This window comes from Oryzias melastigma, linkage group LG18, assembly GCF_002922805.2.
Source record: "Oryzias melastigma strain HK-1 linkage group LG18, ASM292280v2, whole genome shotgun sequence".
Taxonomy (NCBI): domain Eukaryota; kingdom Metazoa; phylum Chordata; class Actinopteri; order Beloniformes; family Adrianichthyidae; genus Oryzias; species Oryzias melastigma.
Window position 1 is genome coordinate 23,249,451 of NC_050529.1, and position 17,685 is coordinate 23,267,135.

Genomic DNA, 17,685 nt, shown 5'->3' on the forward strand with positions numbered 1-17,685 from the left:
GGACTCAAAGTTTATAGTATTATGATGGTCCATGATTTCATCCTAATAATGCCAGGTTTATGTCTCACAATTCAAAGAATTTGAACATTATGTCTATAAAAGTCAATTTTGTTGGTCGTGGTACTTTGATTCTCCATGTGGCTCTCAGCTCAGCCACCTAAATGAGGTAATACTAGCAACAGGAGACCTCACAGAAATTAAACGCTCCATCGCCTCAGCAGTTGTAAAGCCATGGGGCAGGAAATGTTACAGCCATTCAATTGCATTTGTTCTTAGTGCTTTTTTTGTTTGTTTGTTTTTGAAAACTGTGGTTTATTTTTGGTTTTTAATTAGTTGAACAAAGTCAAAAGCGCTTTAGGCTAAAGGTAACTGTTAAGAGGAACATGTTGGAAACCGCTAAACCACAGAAATAAACTCCTCTTATTTACATAATCCCTTCAGTGCTAAGTTTTGTACAGTTACACATTAAAATAGATAATGGGACACCATTGGAACCCTGCAGTTTACTTGTAATGACCTAAGATAGTAAGGAAATGCTAGTGATACATCAAGTATCTCATGCTACGTTCAGCAGCTTCCAATTGCGTGTTTTGAAAAGAACGCTACCTATACATCAATGTTAAATCTGAGTCGCTAAATGGTTATAGTGAAATTGTAAAAGTAGTTGTAAAAAAAAAAAATTGTAAAACAGTACAAATTCCTATTCTTCCCTTAACCTATAATGTAAATCTGAGATCTTTGCACGAGAAATCCACTCTGTCCAATATAAGTTGATGCATACGTGGTAAATAAAAAACCTTGAAAGTTGAAATTGGTGTAGCTTTTGTTAAGCTTTGAATTGAAGCACATTTTATATTTAGAGCCTGAAAATGGACTTAGAAACACATTTAAACGAGAGAATTTTAAATGAGAAAGCCCGAAATGCACTTTTAAGTGCATTTACATTGTATTTTTTTTTAAGTGGTCGATCAAACACACATTTCCGAACCCACTGTGAATGTAGTGTTACAGTCCTGTGTAATATTCACTTTTTATTATTTAATATTGTTTTTCTTTTAACTCCCTACAATTAAAACAACTCAATTTTATATATATAATTGTATAAAGGAACTAGAAAAGTTGCATTACCTGCGATAATACTAATGTGAATGTTTTTTGCTGAAAGTAGTCACTGAAGATACTGAAGGGATTTGCTAAAAATGCAAAAGCTGTTTGCAAAATGTTAAATTTGCTGAAAGACTTGAAATTTTGTTGAAGAACTATGAAAGAGATTGAAGTTGACCTAAATTTCTAAAAAAATTGTAGTAAAAAGTTGTAGCTTAAACATCCCCGATACATGACAATTATGCAAAAATATTTAGTGTTGTTGAAATATGAGCTAAACTCCAAATTACCCCAAAAAGCTAGATCATTGCTTATACTAGCAAAACTCCAAAATAGCCTAAAATTTCTCAGTAAGCTAAATTAGTCAAAAATGTTAGCATGTTGCTAAAGTATTAGCTAAACTTCAATGTTTTTGAAAATTACTATAGAAGATGAAAACATAGCCCATAAATATATTTAAAGGTTTGTTGCTAATCTACTTAAAATTATGAGACTTTTTCATTCATTTCCTATGGGGCATATTTTGGTCAATATTTCAAAAACTATAAAGTTTATGAATACCAAAAATACAAGCAGTAATTTCCTGAACAAACTGAACGTTTTGATACTCGGATTGCTGAAATCGCTGAAAGTGTGATTGAGTTTTTACTTACCAAACAATGTACGGAAAGGAGCAGGAGAATCACATTTAGTCTAAAACCTCCATTTACTTCCAGATCTGATTAATACCTATCAGCTAAATTATTCACGTCTTATTTTTAATTAAAACTGAAGAGCAGAAAGGCTCCAGAGCCAAATGTCTCCTCTGTATGGACTGACAGTGTGCGATAGCTTACAGTGATGACCGCATTCTCGTTTTTGAACGTGACAGGTTGCTCTCCCAGAGTGGGAGTGGAGGCAGCCCTATAGGAAGGCAGATAGGATCAAGCTTAAGGTAGATGGAAAGTCAGGCCTGAGGTTTGTCCTTCTTAAAGCTGTGAAGGACGGCCTTGGGTTTTGACGTTCATTTCACTGGTCCACTTCTGCGTCTGTAGATATGCCAACCTAGATTTTTAACACTGGACATGATTTTTGTTGTGCTTTTTTTAACTTTCAGAGAAAAATGTCAATTATAAATCTGGGTTAAGCAGAGTAACAACAGGATATTGAAATAGTTTATATTTAGATACTGTAAAGGCAGATGGTCCACAGAAAAAAGGCTTTGTGAATTTAAAAAATACACATATTTATAAAAATTCGAAACAAAAGCAGTGTACTTTAAGACACACATGAGGAATGTCACCCTTTATGCCTTAAAACCAGGAGTGCTTACTCCATCATGAAATAATACAAACCTGCTTCAGATGATAATTATCCTCCATGATTATCTTTTTCAGTATAGAATTTCAGAATTATCAGAATTTTTTTCTACGACATCTGAGTCATGTGATGCTCTGCTGCGCTGCTGTGGTGTATCTCCGCTAGTGGAGATACACCACAGCAGCGCAGCACCTTCTTTGGATCCAAAAATATCATTTTTGATATTGAGAGTTTGAGATATTGAGAATTTTTGTGACAAACCGAAAGAGTCACGTGACCAGAAAAAATCCACAGAAACACGTGGGAACACTGTATGTTAAAATGGAACATATGCTACTTACTATTTAACAAAAGGTAACCCTTTGGATTTTTTTTCTTAACCTGAGGTATATGTACATCTATTTAGGCAAGTCAGAAGGCCCTAAGAATAAAAAGTCCAAATCAAAGTTCTACTGTGGTTCCATCTCAGAGCTGCTTTTATATATACTTGGCCGTCCATCTAAATGATGTTTGTTCACATCATTTTGCCTTAGAATACATTTCTAAATTATTTATTTTCCCCAAACAAAAAAGGCACAAATAGGATTCTTGTTCTTACTGTATCAGGGACTTAACACTAACCAAATAACATGATTTTTAATGAGAAATTTCCCTTTTTTTGTTTTTTGGTGCCATTTGATACAAAGAAACAATGGAAAATATTTTTTTTGAAATTTACGAGAAAAAAAACTGAAAATGTTTGTCCAATGGCTAAAAAACGCAGACATGGAAGACAAAACTGTACATAAAAGTAACAGTTCACAGCAGAGTTTAAAGGCCTCGTGCGGTGAAAATCGTGATTTTTCTTAAACTGCAATAAAACATTAGTATTTATGTCACAAATAAACCCCCGTATAATTATTTTGTCACCCGCGGCCCCGTGCACTCTCTTCAAGCGTTCAAAGATAGCGCGGTCGCTCAGATTTTGGGCAGCCACCGATAAGTAGGTCATAGGTCGTGTGACGTCAGTACAGGAACATCCAGCTAGATCCACTAGTGTTGTGATGACTTTCTGGGCATGGAATTACTTAACATAATAGAATTTGGACTGCTGTGGATTTGGGGATTTGAACGGGATAATGGTGAATAGGAGTGTGGTATTTGGGTGCAGTAATGTGCCGAAGAAGGGGGTCTCCCTTCAAGAATTTCCCGTTTCAATAAAGGAGAGGGGCGCTCCACGGTCAGGGGGAGGCTTTGAACCCTCCCCGGCCCTCCGGAGGAGGAACGCGGGGGGTGTACGGGCACCTGGCGGGCGCGCGCCGGACGGCCAGGGTGAGGCCGCCGCGCCGCGCTGAGGGGGGTTTGCGGTTCCGAGGCCCCGGGCCGGGCATGGGGGGCGCCGTGGGTTCGCTGGACGGTTGTCCGGCGCCGGCAGCCGAGCCCGCACGAAGGGTTTTTACTCCCTCCCGGGGCCGTGAGGCCGGCAGGGGTGGCCTCCGCGCGGGGCGCAGGAGGACCCCGCCGACCGTCTGGAAAGAGGACCCGCGCGGGGTTTGTTGCGCGCGGGCCAGGCAGACCCGGGCGGGGGGCTCCGTCCGCCTCGGCCCTGGAGGAGGACGACAAAGGACGCTCCGCGGCAGCGGCGGCGCCTTTCCTTTTCCGGTAATGATCCTTCCGCAGGTTCATCTACGGAAACCTTGTTACGACTTTTAATTCCTCTAGATAGTCAAGTTTGTTCGTCTTCTCGGCGCCATCGCTGTATGAGCTTTCACCATCGTCATCCGAAGCCACTGTATCCTCAGATGAGGAAACCTCCGGTTCAAACTGGTAGGGCTGTACACCCTCCGAACCCTGTGTCGTTAAAATTCCCGTGTTTGATGAAGGCTCATCACTTTCATCCAAAGAAATATCCGCTAAATCGTGGTCTACGTCGCTTCTCAAACCGTCCGCCATTGTTGTTTACACTCTGGGATCCCGAAGTGACGTCACGCACAGCCCCCGCCCATCCCCTGCCCATCCCCACCTATCGCCCAAATTTAAAGCTGTGCACGACCATAAAATGATCAATAAAACCGCGCTGGATCATTTTAAGTGAATATTTTTTATCAGATTTGTTTTCCAAGTTCCATTGAATCTCTAAATTAAAAAAAAAAAAAAATGCCACTGCACGAGGCCTTTAAGGCTTTGTGTTAGAGCAGTATATATGAACATACATACTTTTTTATGTCAAATATTAATTTAAACTATTGAAACCAAAGAGATAAAACACAAGTTCTTCCTAAAATATTTAATGTATATTAAAAATAAATGCTAAAAACAAGCAAACAAATATTGCGGTTATTAAACATTGAAAGACATTTTTCATTAGACAGGATATTTCAGACGATTCCATATCCTCCTCTCTACCTTAAAGAAACACAGTGGTGCCAAACAATGGGAATGTCAGCAGAGTGGTGAGAAGAAACTCTGCACATTCAACAACACTTTGAACTGTTAGTAGATGACAGTCTGAACACATTTAGCTGTTAACACATTTACCAACAAAGACATGTCCAATTGAGTGTTGGGTCTCATTTTTATTCATGTTCTGAATGAGTTTTTGTTGTGGGTTCAACCCAAGCAGAAGGGATAGCAGAAAAGTGTTACCTTCAGCCGCGGGGTCTGATGTGGAGTCCAGGACGTGAGCCATAGGACAGGACAAAGGGTGGAACATACATTGGAGGTCACAAAAAAAGCACAAGGACATGGCGGGAAGGAAGCAGAGGGCAACAACAAAAAAACAAAACCAAACCGCGGAGGTGTAAAAACAAAAGCAAAGAAGTGAGATGAGAAGGATTCAAACGTAAGAAGGGATTTAGGAGGAAATGGAGGGATACGCACATATGGAGGGTAAAAAGCACAGAAGGAAATTGTAAGGAAGAGCTGCAGTGTCGAGCCACTGGGAGCAAACAGGCTGAGTCAATTCCTCCATGAGAGGAAAAAGAGAAAGAAAAGAGAAAAGGAACTAAAAAAAGGAATGAACCCATACCTTGGTCGTTTAACGTCAGGTGCGCCAGACCTTGAAAGGGAAAAAAACAGGAAAAAAAAGAACAGAAAGAAGAATGAAGGTCATAAAAGGCACGGGAAGAAAAAAAGCATTGTCACAACGTTGGACTGCAGTTTGTGACAGACATCCTGGGGCAGAGTCGGATGTCAGAGTTCAAACCAAAGGTAAAAAAAAAGAAAAAGAAAGAGTGAAAGAAAGAGAAAGAGAGAGCAAATAGTAACAGAAAACAAGCAAACACTTCTTGAGTGAGGTGTGGGGGGGGTTTAGAAAAAAAAAGCATTTTCATTCGGCGCAACCCCCGAAGGCTATTGCTCGCACAAATGCTTTTTTTTTCCTCTGGAGTACTTATGGAACACACAGAACTGTTTGGCAGAAAAGACTTGAATTGAATTTCTCGTCTCCAACTGTACTCAAATCACAAAACAAGAATCTCAAGAGGCGAGATCTCACAAAGAGGGGTCAGAGCTCTTTCTGGAAAAACAAGGATAACACAGTATCAGCGAAGCAACACAACAGCTGCAGCCTCCTTAGTATGGAGCCGTCTACGCAAACTGCACTGTGCTGTGAACACGTGCTAGGCAAGCATGCATAGCAACAGGCGGAAGACCACAGCTACCCCTCTGCTGCAACACATTTAACAAACCGCAGAACAAGATACTGATGCACCTGCGGGAGGAAAGGGAGCCAGGTGAATAGAGAGTCTATTCTATTTACAACTGTTTTCTACATCTTATTATCGTATTGGATGTCTAATATAAATATAGTTCTAATGAATCATTAATCAAAGTATGATTCCAGAATGGAGCTGCCACACTAGTTGAAGACCAATCGACTATTAAAATAGTCGACCACTAATTTAATAGTTGGTTAATTGTTACGTTATATTATAAGGAGTCAGTAAAGTTGAACACATTTGTGAGCACCAAAAAAAAAAAAAAATCACTTTTTTCATTATTCGAGTCATTAGAGGGATAAGGAATATAGTTTCCATCAAACTCATTTTGACAGGTGACCTTTGACCCTATATACCCTGTATACAAATAATTGATATTAAATTGTTACGTCATCTTAAGGGACGAGGCATCTGTCAAAATGAGTTTGATGGATGGTGTAGGGTCAAAGGTCACCTGTCAAAATGAGTTTGATGGAATGCATATTCTTTATTTCTCTCTCTTATTTGATTTAATCTTGTCTTATTCCCAGAAAGTTATGAAAGAAAGGCTGCACGATTGATTTAAAGTTTGATAAACTATGATGTTATTGTCTTTATTTGTTGTTAGTTTAAAGCTAAAGATGGTTTAGATGTGTTCTTAACATCCACTTTGCAAATGACCCGATTAGTCGACTAATAAAATAATCACTTGTGGCAGCCCTATTCCAGAAAGAAAAAAACTGGAATAAACTACCTAGAAAAACAGGAAATATTAAAATAAATAAACAAAGACAAAAAAAACAGAAAAGATAAATGAAGCAAATAAGCATAAAAAATTGGCCTTAGTTCAGGAGTAATATCACATAAGCTTAAAAAAGTTTGAGAAACAAATAAAAATTGAAGTAAAACATCAACTTTCACAAACATACTTAATCGCACAATAACACAACCTTACACTTTTCAAGCACACATTATAGACACAAAAAGACATAAACAGGGCTCATCTCCACTCAGCTTTAGTTATTTTAATAGAGTTTCCAGACTCTTGATACCGATAGTATCTCGATATGCCAAACATTGAAATAATCAACATATTACCTTGGTCATATATGATATATAACTATTAATTTCTTGGAAACTTTTTAAAGAACAATTTAAGACACAAAATGTTCATTTAACACCTTATCCAACATTAAAATAAAATTATTAATAATTGCTAACGTGTCTTTACAATAATAACATACATTTTAAGGTAACTAATAAACAAAGCTAAAAAAAAAATGTGGAAATACAAATTCAAAATGCTACATTGTAATTAATTTTACAATTTATGTTAGATTATTTATTTATTATCATTGAGGCACAATATGAACTTAATATTTTCACCGTACTGGTATGTATATTCATTTCCCTGTCCTTTTTATTAAGATTTCCTGCACCTTTCTTTGGTAATGAATACTTTACTCCACGACAACAACTGTTGGATCAATAAACGTCTCATTTGGACGGTCAGACGCTGCACAGAATCTGCTGTATTATAGCGCGGTGTTTGAACAGGTTACTGCTGTTACCACCTTTACAAACTTTTTGCTACACTAGAAACACCACGGTGTCTGCGTCTACTTTAGATAAATACAGACACAGCTCGGACCTTTTTGCTTGCGGCCGCGTGCGTTTTCATCTATCAGCGGAGGAGGTGGTGAGGAACTCCTCCTCTCCTCACTGGATGCCATGAAGCAGCAAAGAAAGAGCACTCCGTGTTCACGCTGCAGCCACGCCACTATGTTTCTAGGTATTTGGGCTAAAAACATATTGCTCCGGTAAAAATGAATGACGGTTTCGCTACAGCATCCTTACCCACCAAGAGAGGGCCGTAATCGTTTGTGAGTTGAAATATTGAAATAGTTCGCCATACCAATATTTTGTCCCATCTCTAGTTCCCATAGTGTTTTAATTGTGATTATAATGTTTTTAGCCAAACCTGTGTAGTTTTCTTGGACATAGTTTCTGCAGAGCAGCAGAAACTGCCCTGCTAGACTCACCCATTAGCTTACAGCTCCTCACACTCCCAATCTAACATTTCCAGAGCAACAAAAATGGTAAACAAAATCAGTTTTCAAACATTAAAAACCCACTCTGATCCTCTTTAACTATTGTAAAAATGGTCTTTAAATTATAACCATGCAGATTTTAGGCCAAAAACCTGTGCCGTTTTCTTGGACATTTCTGTAGAGTGGCAGGACTTCAAGAGAAATTCCCCTCTGAGTTGTGGGCGGGTCTGTTGGTATATGATCCCTTTGCTAACCGTCTCTCCCGCTAGCAAACAGTCCCACACAATCCCAACATAACATTAGGAGAACAGCAAAAATTGCAAGTAATATTGGAGCTATCCAGCCGTACAGTTTAGATCCAGATTCCAGCTCAGACGAGGAAAACAAAGATGTTCATGTATCTATTGGTCTGCAATTGATGTATCGGAATGGAGCAGAGCGGCTGCTTATAGGTTTACGTCATATCTATGAGTGTTTTCTTTTGTCCACTGCTAATTCACAACAATTTAATAAATACAAATTCAGAAATGTAATTCGAAGCTTAATTTTCTTTATATATTTTTTCCATCATTTAAAAAAATGTCACAAGAACATGTTAAAAAGAGAATTTTGTGTCAATGTGGGTTTTCACGGACTGTCAGCTGTGATCACTGTACACCTCAAATCTTGCACACCTGCAGCTACATTTTCTTCAAAGCTGTTTCTAGAACTATAAAGAAAAACTGTCTTTCCACTTAAAATGTCCAACAGGTTAAGCTGAAAGTGACAACAAAAAGAGAAAAATAACTTGCAAACAAGAGTCTAAATGATTATAAATAAATAAAAAAAATCAGAATTGGTCGCGTTGTTGCAGATAGCTTTTTTTGTGAAAGGTCTAAAATGGTTTTGAGTTGCTCTTCAACTTAAGAGGCATAAATAACAGCAAGATTCTCACAAATAAAGCACATCAGTTAGGCTGCATTGGCCAAGGTTAAATATATCCTAAATTGTAATTAAACTTTTCTTCTAAACTGCATTTTCCCAGTGTTTCAGTAAATACATGCCAATAAGAAAACAGAAATGTTATAAATAGGCATTGTGTCTAGTTTGTACTTTGAGCAAACATCATTTACTGTAATTTGATTATATGAAAAACCGCAGACAAATCAGGCTTGAAATGAATCATTCTGTCAATTTATGTAAATTTAGCCTGAAAATTAGGATGTGTTTTCTAGCTCAATAATCACTAATAACAGTTTTTATAATTTGGTAAAGCAATGATCTGTGTTTGCTTTCTCCTCTATTATCTGAATACAACTCTGGAAATTGATTCCTTTCAGTTTCGTGGCAGATGTACCATTTTCATGCACATTGATGATGCCATTCACTCTTGCTTTTCAATTATTGTTTTGAACCAAGGATGCTAAGAAAACCGTTGGTAAAAAGAATAGCGCCCTCAAATGTATGAATAAATGCCTTCAAGTTACTCAACTTTAAACATTTTGATTATCAACCCATGATTAAACATTGACGGTTTGTCCACATATGATATAGATGCATATAAATGTAATAAATATTTATATCATAATTAAAATAAACATTTAGACAAAATAAATCCTTGAATATGGGCTATTTTTTAACTGTTTAATTGTTCTTCCTTCCATCATTTTTTTCTCTCATTAATTTGGTTTTTATAGCTAATTAAATGGGTTTAGAAATACTTTGTTACTCATTTTCTTTGAAAGAGATGTTTGCATGTTTGTTTTTAGTGAATATGTGATAATGGTTTGTTTCTTGTTGCAGTTTATAGGTCTCTCTAATTCTTATATCTTATTCAAGTTATGAAAAAAAGTAAAAAAATACATCTGCATTTCTATTTAAATCTTTTCTACACATTGAATTAACTAGTTTAAATGAACAAAAATAAAAACAGAAATCCAAGAGTTAAACTTCTAAATAAACTTTTAAAAGTCAAAACAATTTTATAGCTACTAGCATGATGCTAACATGCTAGCAATGACTAACAAAGGTAACAGCAGCTGTTGACTTTAATAAAGAGTCTCAGGCTGTGTCTGAATGGACCATTTTCATGAAGTCACACAAATATTGCGTAAATTTCTGCTGAAATTGGTCTAATTACTTTTTATTATTTACGTAAAGTTGTGTTAAACAGCATCAGAGATTTTGCCATTTTGTCTGATGTCACCACAAACAGGGTTAATTCACTCCCTACTCTCTAGATACTAAACAACTACTGTATGTAGTGTAGTACTATCTAGTACTCTGGATTTTAACAGCTGTTTGGACTTCGTGTTTTTTAAAACAACAAATATGACATCATAGATTTCCCAAAGTAAAAACCAAATGAAAATTAACATTTAGAGACTTTTTAGGAATCCACTGTGTTCTGATGATGAAAACTTGGATGATTCATAATGAATACATTTAAATAAAGTTTTTTTTAAAATAAAAACATCACCTAAACATGAGACTTAAATTTGTAATTGTGGATTTGGACAATCCTACAAAATGGTAAAGGCCTAAATATTAAGCACTAAGGCCAAATCTAAATTCTTCCCTTTATCCCTCCAACTGTAGGTGCATTTGGAGCTGTAGTAGTGTGAGAGTTTGTTCTTTAAAGGGATTAGCTGTAGGAACTTTTGACTGTTGCGAGGGTGTCCTCGTGTTGCGCTGTTCCATGGAGTAGAAGAGTATTTCTTCATATGGGTGTGCTCTGGAGCATAGAAGTTTAAATTTAAATGTAAGTATTGACTTTTGTTTTAATCAATGTTGTTATGTATTTTTCGAGCGCTGGCAGCTACATGCTAACATACATGACTGGCCACTATTGATGACATCATTGAGCGGTTGCAATGTCATTTAAAATTTGGAGGCTAAATGTTGGTGAAGGGAGAAGCCTTACACTAGGTTCACACTGGATGCAGGAGCGGCGGAGTGCGCGCGGCATCCGCTTTTCCCGCAATTCACATCAAAAGCTCATTTTTCCACAGAGTCTGATTTAGAAAAATAAGACAATGATCTGGATTTATGTTGTAGGTACTATTAAGATAAATATAGATAAACTATTGTTTTGTTGGCATAAAAAAAGAAACATGAAGATAAAATGTATTTTTGTCTACATATAAAAGTTTTTTTTTTTCTTTTGACAGAGGCTCCCTTTCAAAATAAAAGACTACATTGGACCATCTCAACACTGGAAATTAGTACTGAGATGTCAGCACTGATTAAAAATATTTTACAGTTTGAGGTACATCTCAGTGCTAAATTAAGTGATTTTTTTGAACAATAGATTTCTAGTAAATTGCTAAAAATTATAACATTCACCTTAACAATCTGGTACGCCTTAAATGAGTTTGATTTAGTTTATCTTACTTTGCTACTTATTACTTACTTTACAGTTACTTTTTAAAATGAAAACGTTTTTTTTTTTTTTGTCCTTTAACCAAAGAGCCACATGTGGCTCTGGAGCCTGAGGTTGCAGGCCCCTACCATAGGTTAACAAGGGCGCCAAATGGAAGCTGATTCCAGTAAATGAATTAAAAGATTTTTAAAGAGTTTTAATCAGTGAAGCTGCTGAGAAAAGGTTTGAAGGGATGGTTTCCTGACGGTTTGATTTTGCTTCTCAGCATCTCGACTTTTAACTTGCTTCTGTTTTTGTGGGTTCAGCAGCTTTGATGTGTTTTCTACTTCCGCGTCCAATGTTAACCATGCAGGCATTAGGGGCAGGGAGGGGGAATTCGGATTCGGCCAAAGTAATTAATAGTGAGGGAATTCGGACAAAACGTCATACTTAAATTATTAAAAATTGCAGGGCTAAGATTTGTATACACTGAAAAATGTATTATTACTGATTTATCTGGCAGTAACATATGGTACAATACATATAGGCCCTGAAGTCCTTTTAATCTTTTACTCGCCCATCTTAATTTACACATAAAAATATTTTACACAAAGTCAAACATGACCTCAAAGACAACTCATTTGATGAACAGACTGCAGGCATTTAAATGGCTCTTTACCACAAGCTGTTCCAACTGTCTCCTTAATGCCTGATTCAGGGACAAAGCAAATGTAGAAGAAAAGTGTTTTATTTATCTGGCAGCAGTCAATTTACTGGATACCCTTTGCACCAAATCTATTCGTTTTTTTTTCTCTTCAACTTTCTGTTTTTGTTCTCCTGTTCATAATCCATTAGAGAGATAAGAGAAAGGCTCCTACAATAAAACAGAATGCTGCTGTCGGAGAATACCAAATCATTCAAATACACTCCACTCTCACGATTCTCTCATTCAAGCCTTATGTCCTGCTTAGAAAAGTAAAACACAATGGAAGTTTAGTGAAAAATGAAAGAAAGACCGATGAAGTGGGGAATAGAATAGCCAAAGAAGACAAGCGCTGAAAGTTGACAAATGTAACCAACATAATTGCCTCTTTTGTGAACCAGACTTTCACAATGTGCTGTAAATTACAAGTGTTCACACAGGGGTGTCTAACTCAACCACACAGGGGCCAAAATCCAAAACACACCTTAGGTCACAGGCCGAACAGGATAAACATTTACTGAACACTCTAAAACACACTTTTAAAGTTTTAAAAATGTAAACTTTTTAACATAATTATGAACGAGATATATACCATTACCTGTGATAATGCTAGTGTGAATGCTGTAAGCAGAATTTGTCCGCTGAAGATGCTGAATTTGATAGCTTAAAATGCTAAAGCTGATAGCTGAAATCACTAAGGTTAATACCAGAAAACGCTGAAGCTGACAGCCAGCTAAAATATTAGCCCAAGGCCAAATTAGCCTAAAAAATGGAAAAACAAAAAAATAAAAAAAATCAGGTTAGCCAAAACAGCCAACAGCTGAAATATTAGTTCAACTTCAGAATAGCCCCCCCCCCCCCAAAAAAAACTGAAAAAAGGACAAAATTAGCCAAAACAGCTAGCGTGTAAATATTACCTCAACTCCAAAATAACCTTAAAAATCTTAGTAAATGCTGAAATAGTCAGAAAAGCTAGCAGAATACCAATTTTAAAAACTTTAAAGCCGCAACTTTTTACCATAATTATTAATAATAAAAAGGCAGGAATATTATTCCAGAATAAATTAACTTAAACATTAAATAACTTTCAATATTTTACTCTCCATAAATATTTTTTGTCAAAATTATGCAAGTTAGAAATAAGAACAAGATAACATCGGGCCATTAATAACAATAAAATAAAATGATCTGGAGGGCCGGATAGAATTACCTGGAGGGCCGGATCCGGCCCCCGGGCCTCGACTTTGACACATGTGCGTTAACAGATACCATAGGAATCCAGTGCATCAAAGAGAAAAATAAAATATTATTTTGAAAAATTCAAACATGTAAGAATAGAAAGAGCCTGAGAGAAAAACCAATGTCACAATAAATTTTAATTGACAACAAAGAATAGAGTCAGAAATCCATCGCTAATGACACATAAAGCACAAAGAACAGCTGATTTTTAATTTTAACATTTTTCTATTGAGACAAAATACAACAGCTGAACAACCCCCGTCACCTGACATGTCCTAGAAAACAAAGTGATTCTGCAAAGTTTACGTTTCAACACCGATCTGTAATTTTGCAGCGAGCACAGATGGGAGTGCCTAACGAAACTGACGCCGTGTGGAGACCATTAGATCGGCTGGTGTTGATTGAGTGGCAGATGGAGACGAGTCATAATTCTGTCATTAGGAAGGAGGCATGCTTCTATATCTGGAAAGAAAGTCTGTTTCCACCCACTTTACGTTCACCTTCTCCATGCATTACCCTCTATTGACTCACTGCAACCACTTCTTCCCACTTTTGCCAGATTTATATAGCTTAAGGTGTGCATCAGCGTGCTGCCACACACGTGAAGTCAAAGTCGCACACATCATTTTATGTCAATGTCACAGACGCTGAGTCACGCCCGTGCAGTTTGAACGTCACGCATGTGTTTCTATTTCACACTCGCTAAGCAAACAGCTTGAAAACTTGCATTAAAAATGTACTCACATGTGAGTGTGTAACCAAAGTTGTTGCACACAAGAATGTCTAGAAACACCTTCACAAGTCTGTCCTCTACAGTTTAAAGCTATTTATTTGGACAGAAAGTAGGTTTTTCACCAATTACCAATGAATCAGAACAATAGGTAGTAGTAGGAGGGTAAGGAAATGAAGGAACAATCAGAAAGCTAAGAGGCTTCAACACATTGGACCAATCAGAAAGCTAATGTCAAACGGCCAATCTGAAGTCTGTCCGACTTATTGCCCATCAATGCAGCTTATAAAACAGTCTGATTGTCTTTATCTCAAACACTGTAAAGAAAGAACCCAGAAAATTGGATTATTTGATTTTTAGAGAATTTATTTGTATGATAAATATTTGGTCAGAAACAAATGTTTTAAGCTTTATAACAAAACGTGTTGTCAATGACAGAGGTCAAAGCTGTCTTGTAGGTTTAAGCAGCTTTGCAAACGGTCCATTCCCCCATGCAGATCTTCTCAAGAGCTCTGATGTTTTGGGGCTGTTGTTGGAAAACACAAACCACAGATTCTCTATTGGATAGATGTCCAGAGATGGAATAAGTCGGTCCAGAACCTTGAAATATTTCTTTTGTATGTACTCACTCCTTTGTTGTTAATATAATCTTTTTTCCACTTTGGTCTCAGCTCTCTTCAGGTCATTGACTCATTCACCCGTGTAGTTCTGGGTTATTTCTTTACCTTTCTTACCAATAACTGTTCCCCACCAGGTAGAGAGAGATGATCAGTGATCTTGTTTTCTTATCTTTTCTAAACATTACTTCAACAGAAAAAATATTTTCAGCAACCTGCAGCTTATTCTAGATTGGTTCGTTCCAGTCTTCTTCATGTCTTCAATCTTGTTCCTGGTGTCCTCTGACAGCTCTTTGGTCTTGGTCATGTCGTCTGACAGTTTAAGGGTGTGGACATGTGTCTTTATGCAGATAACCAGTTCAAACAAGGGACACTGATACAGGTAACGAGTGGATAAAGAAGAAGAAGTAACAGATCTGTGAGGTATATGGATCTACAGTATTCTTGCTTGTATGTAGGAGATAAATCCTTATTTTCAGCACCATCATGTGATTTCCTGGATTCATTTTTTTTTACATTCTGTCTCTCGCAGTTACAGTGTATCTATGATGAACATCCCAGACCTCTCTTTATTTTCATCTCTGAAAGAGACTTGTTTCTCCCACTTATTACATTATAGTCATGAGATGTTTTTAGGTATATTTATCTTCATTTATTATTGTTTTAATGATTTCAATCGTCTATTTTTTGGTTGTTTTTCCTTTGTCAGAGTGACAGAGAGAGAACACCTTTTAGATTTGGTTGTACCTGGGATAATGGCTATAGAGGCCTTCCCACCCACAGTAATAAATGACATTTCGAGGCAAAAGCCAAACACTGCAGCTAACTTACCACATCATCCATACAGCACCAACAACAGCAACCCTAAAGCACTTTTTTTTTTGGCCAGTGTTCTAAGACATCTCCTTCATGTTGCGAGTGATACAACCCCCATAGATTGAACAGAACATCACATAGCAAATGACACAAGCCTCACCATCAGATGGTCCTCTTCAGACAGGTTATGATGTTACGGGTGACAATTCTGCTGTAGAGGACATGCATGAACACACTGTTCAAATACTAAAAGTGAGCACATGAATAAACTGTCTTTTTTACTACAGAACCCACAGGGCATCAAGTAAACAGATTTCTAATTCCTCTGATTTAATTAGTCTGTTTAAAATGAGATTTGCTCTGTTTTAATACACTTTAAAGTTCTTTGTGTGTGTCTGCTGCTAGAAGTACCACAGTTTTAATATGAAGTGTGCAATCAGTATAAAAATGAAAGGGGTTGTTCAAATCAAAAACTTAGCAGAAGGGTCATTATAATCTGTTTTAAAGGATGCTACAGAATATACTGGTTGAAGAGCATACAAGAAATCAAACAAATGATGGTACAATCAAGGAAATGTAAAAATAAATTACATGTGTGCACTTTTATACATACTGTGTCAAAATACTTTAAAACATTTTGTTTTTTAAATCTCTAAAATGAACTCCACCTTTGTTTTGGTGCATAAAATTGGTGCAAAAAAAAGTTCAAGAAAAAAATAAATCTCATTTTTTCAGTACGTGTAAAATTCTCCTAATGGAAAAAAAAAAACAATTTAATTCTGTATAGTCTAACTTAAGGTTAAAAAACTATCATCAGGAAAATGTACTTTTTTGTTTGTGATTAATCTTTAAAAAATATATATTATTTAGATGAAAATACTTAAGATTCTTAGATAGAAAGTAATAGATAAATCCACAATCTCTAGCTTTTATAAGGTTGGTGCCCAAGATAAAACATTGCATTTATTGCCATCAAAAACTAATATTAGGACCAAAAGCATGTGCTTTATTTCCGCTTACCGAACATAAATATTTTTCATTCTCCTGACCTTATCTATAATGTATTGTCTTTGAACTGCCAGAGTTACACTAAAAGTGTTGGAGGACTTTGGTGTATTTGAATAATTTATCATGGATATCTATCGTGGCAGGACAGAGAGAGGAGGAGGATTTAAGGACCAAGAAAACCTTCACAAAATTGCCTCGATTACTTTCAACGCTTTCAATTATTTACATAAAGATCATGCTGTATTAAAGAAGTGTAGTAAAATGTGTGGCTCTAATACTGTGTGCAAAGTATGCTCACTGGCTCTATGATAGCACTTTCTTAGTAGAAAGTGACACCGTTTATGGTGTTTTAGAAACAAATTGTTAGAATATAATGATTTTAAGTTCTGTACTGCTGAGTAAATCAACCCTCAGATGATTAATTGTTGAATATACAAAAATAATCAATGTGTCAAAGTGATACATGTTGTATGTATGATGGGAAGCCACTGTTATAAAAATGTTACTACGCAAATCAAGAGTTTAAGCAAATGTTGGTCACCTTTATTTGTAGCTATTATCACATGATACATGAGGGAATCTAGAATTAGAGGGCTCCAGTGATTTGTCAATGACACAAAGATCTCCATACCATTGGTTAATGCATAAAGGGCTTTATTTGATCCGTTACTTCAAACTACAAAGAGATAGTTAAGTATTTATCACCAATAATTCCTCCTTTTGCAGTATACATACCACACTTGCCTGTTACAGCAATGATGGTAAATTTTCTGTTTTTGTGCAGGCCTAATTACCAGTTTACATTTTTAAACCATTTTGGTTCTAGTCAGGGAATGACTTTTGCTTTAAAAAATGCTGCAGTAAAAGGGATTGTCCAGTACAGAGGTCGACTGTTCTCTGCTGATCAAAACCTAGAAGGAATAGTCTTACTTTAGCATTTAGGAAATTTGGATTTGTATTCATGACCATCTTTTTTTTATTTTATTTTTTTTTAGCAAATATGAATTATGTCTATTTTTGGCATGAACAAAAGTAAAACTATATTTTTTACTGTTATAAATTAATGAAAAAGCGCGTTGCCTAATTACTAGCTGAACTTCA

The 17,685-nt window shown here is 36.5% G+C and overlaps 1 protein-coding gene across 7 annotated transcripts in view; it reads right to left on the reverse strand.

Annotated features, from left to right (window-relative positions):
• nrxn2b (neurexin 2b) overlaps window positions 1–17,685 on the reverse strand; it is an 802,710-nt gene that overhangs the window by 583,700 nt on the left and 201,325 nt on the right. For 6 of the 7 annotated variants that reach the window (XM_024287560.2, XM_024287559.2, XM_024287556.2 and 3 more), the window contains exon 4: window positions 5,411–5,440. The exons of the other annotated variant lie outside the window; for it this stretch is intronic. In XM_024287560.2, the coding sequence (XP_024143328.1) occupies window positions 5,411–5,440 (30 nt within the window). The remainder of the gene's footprint in view (window positions 1–5,410; window positions 5,441–17,685) is intronic. 7 annotated transcript variants of the gene reach the window in all.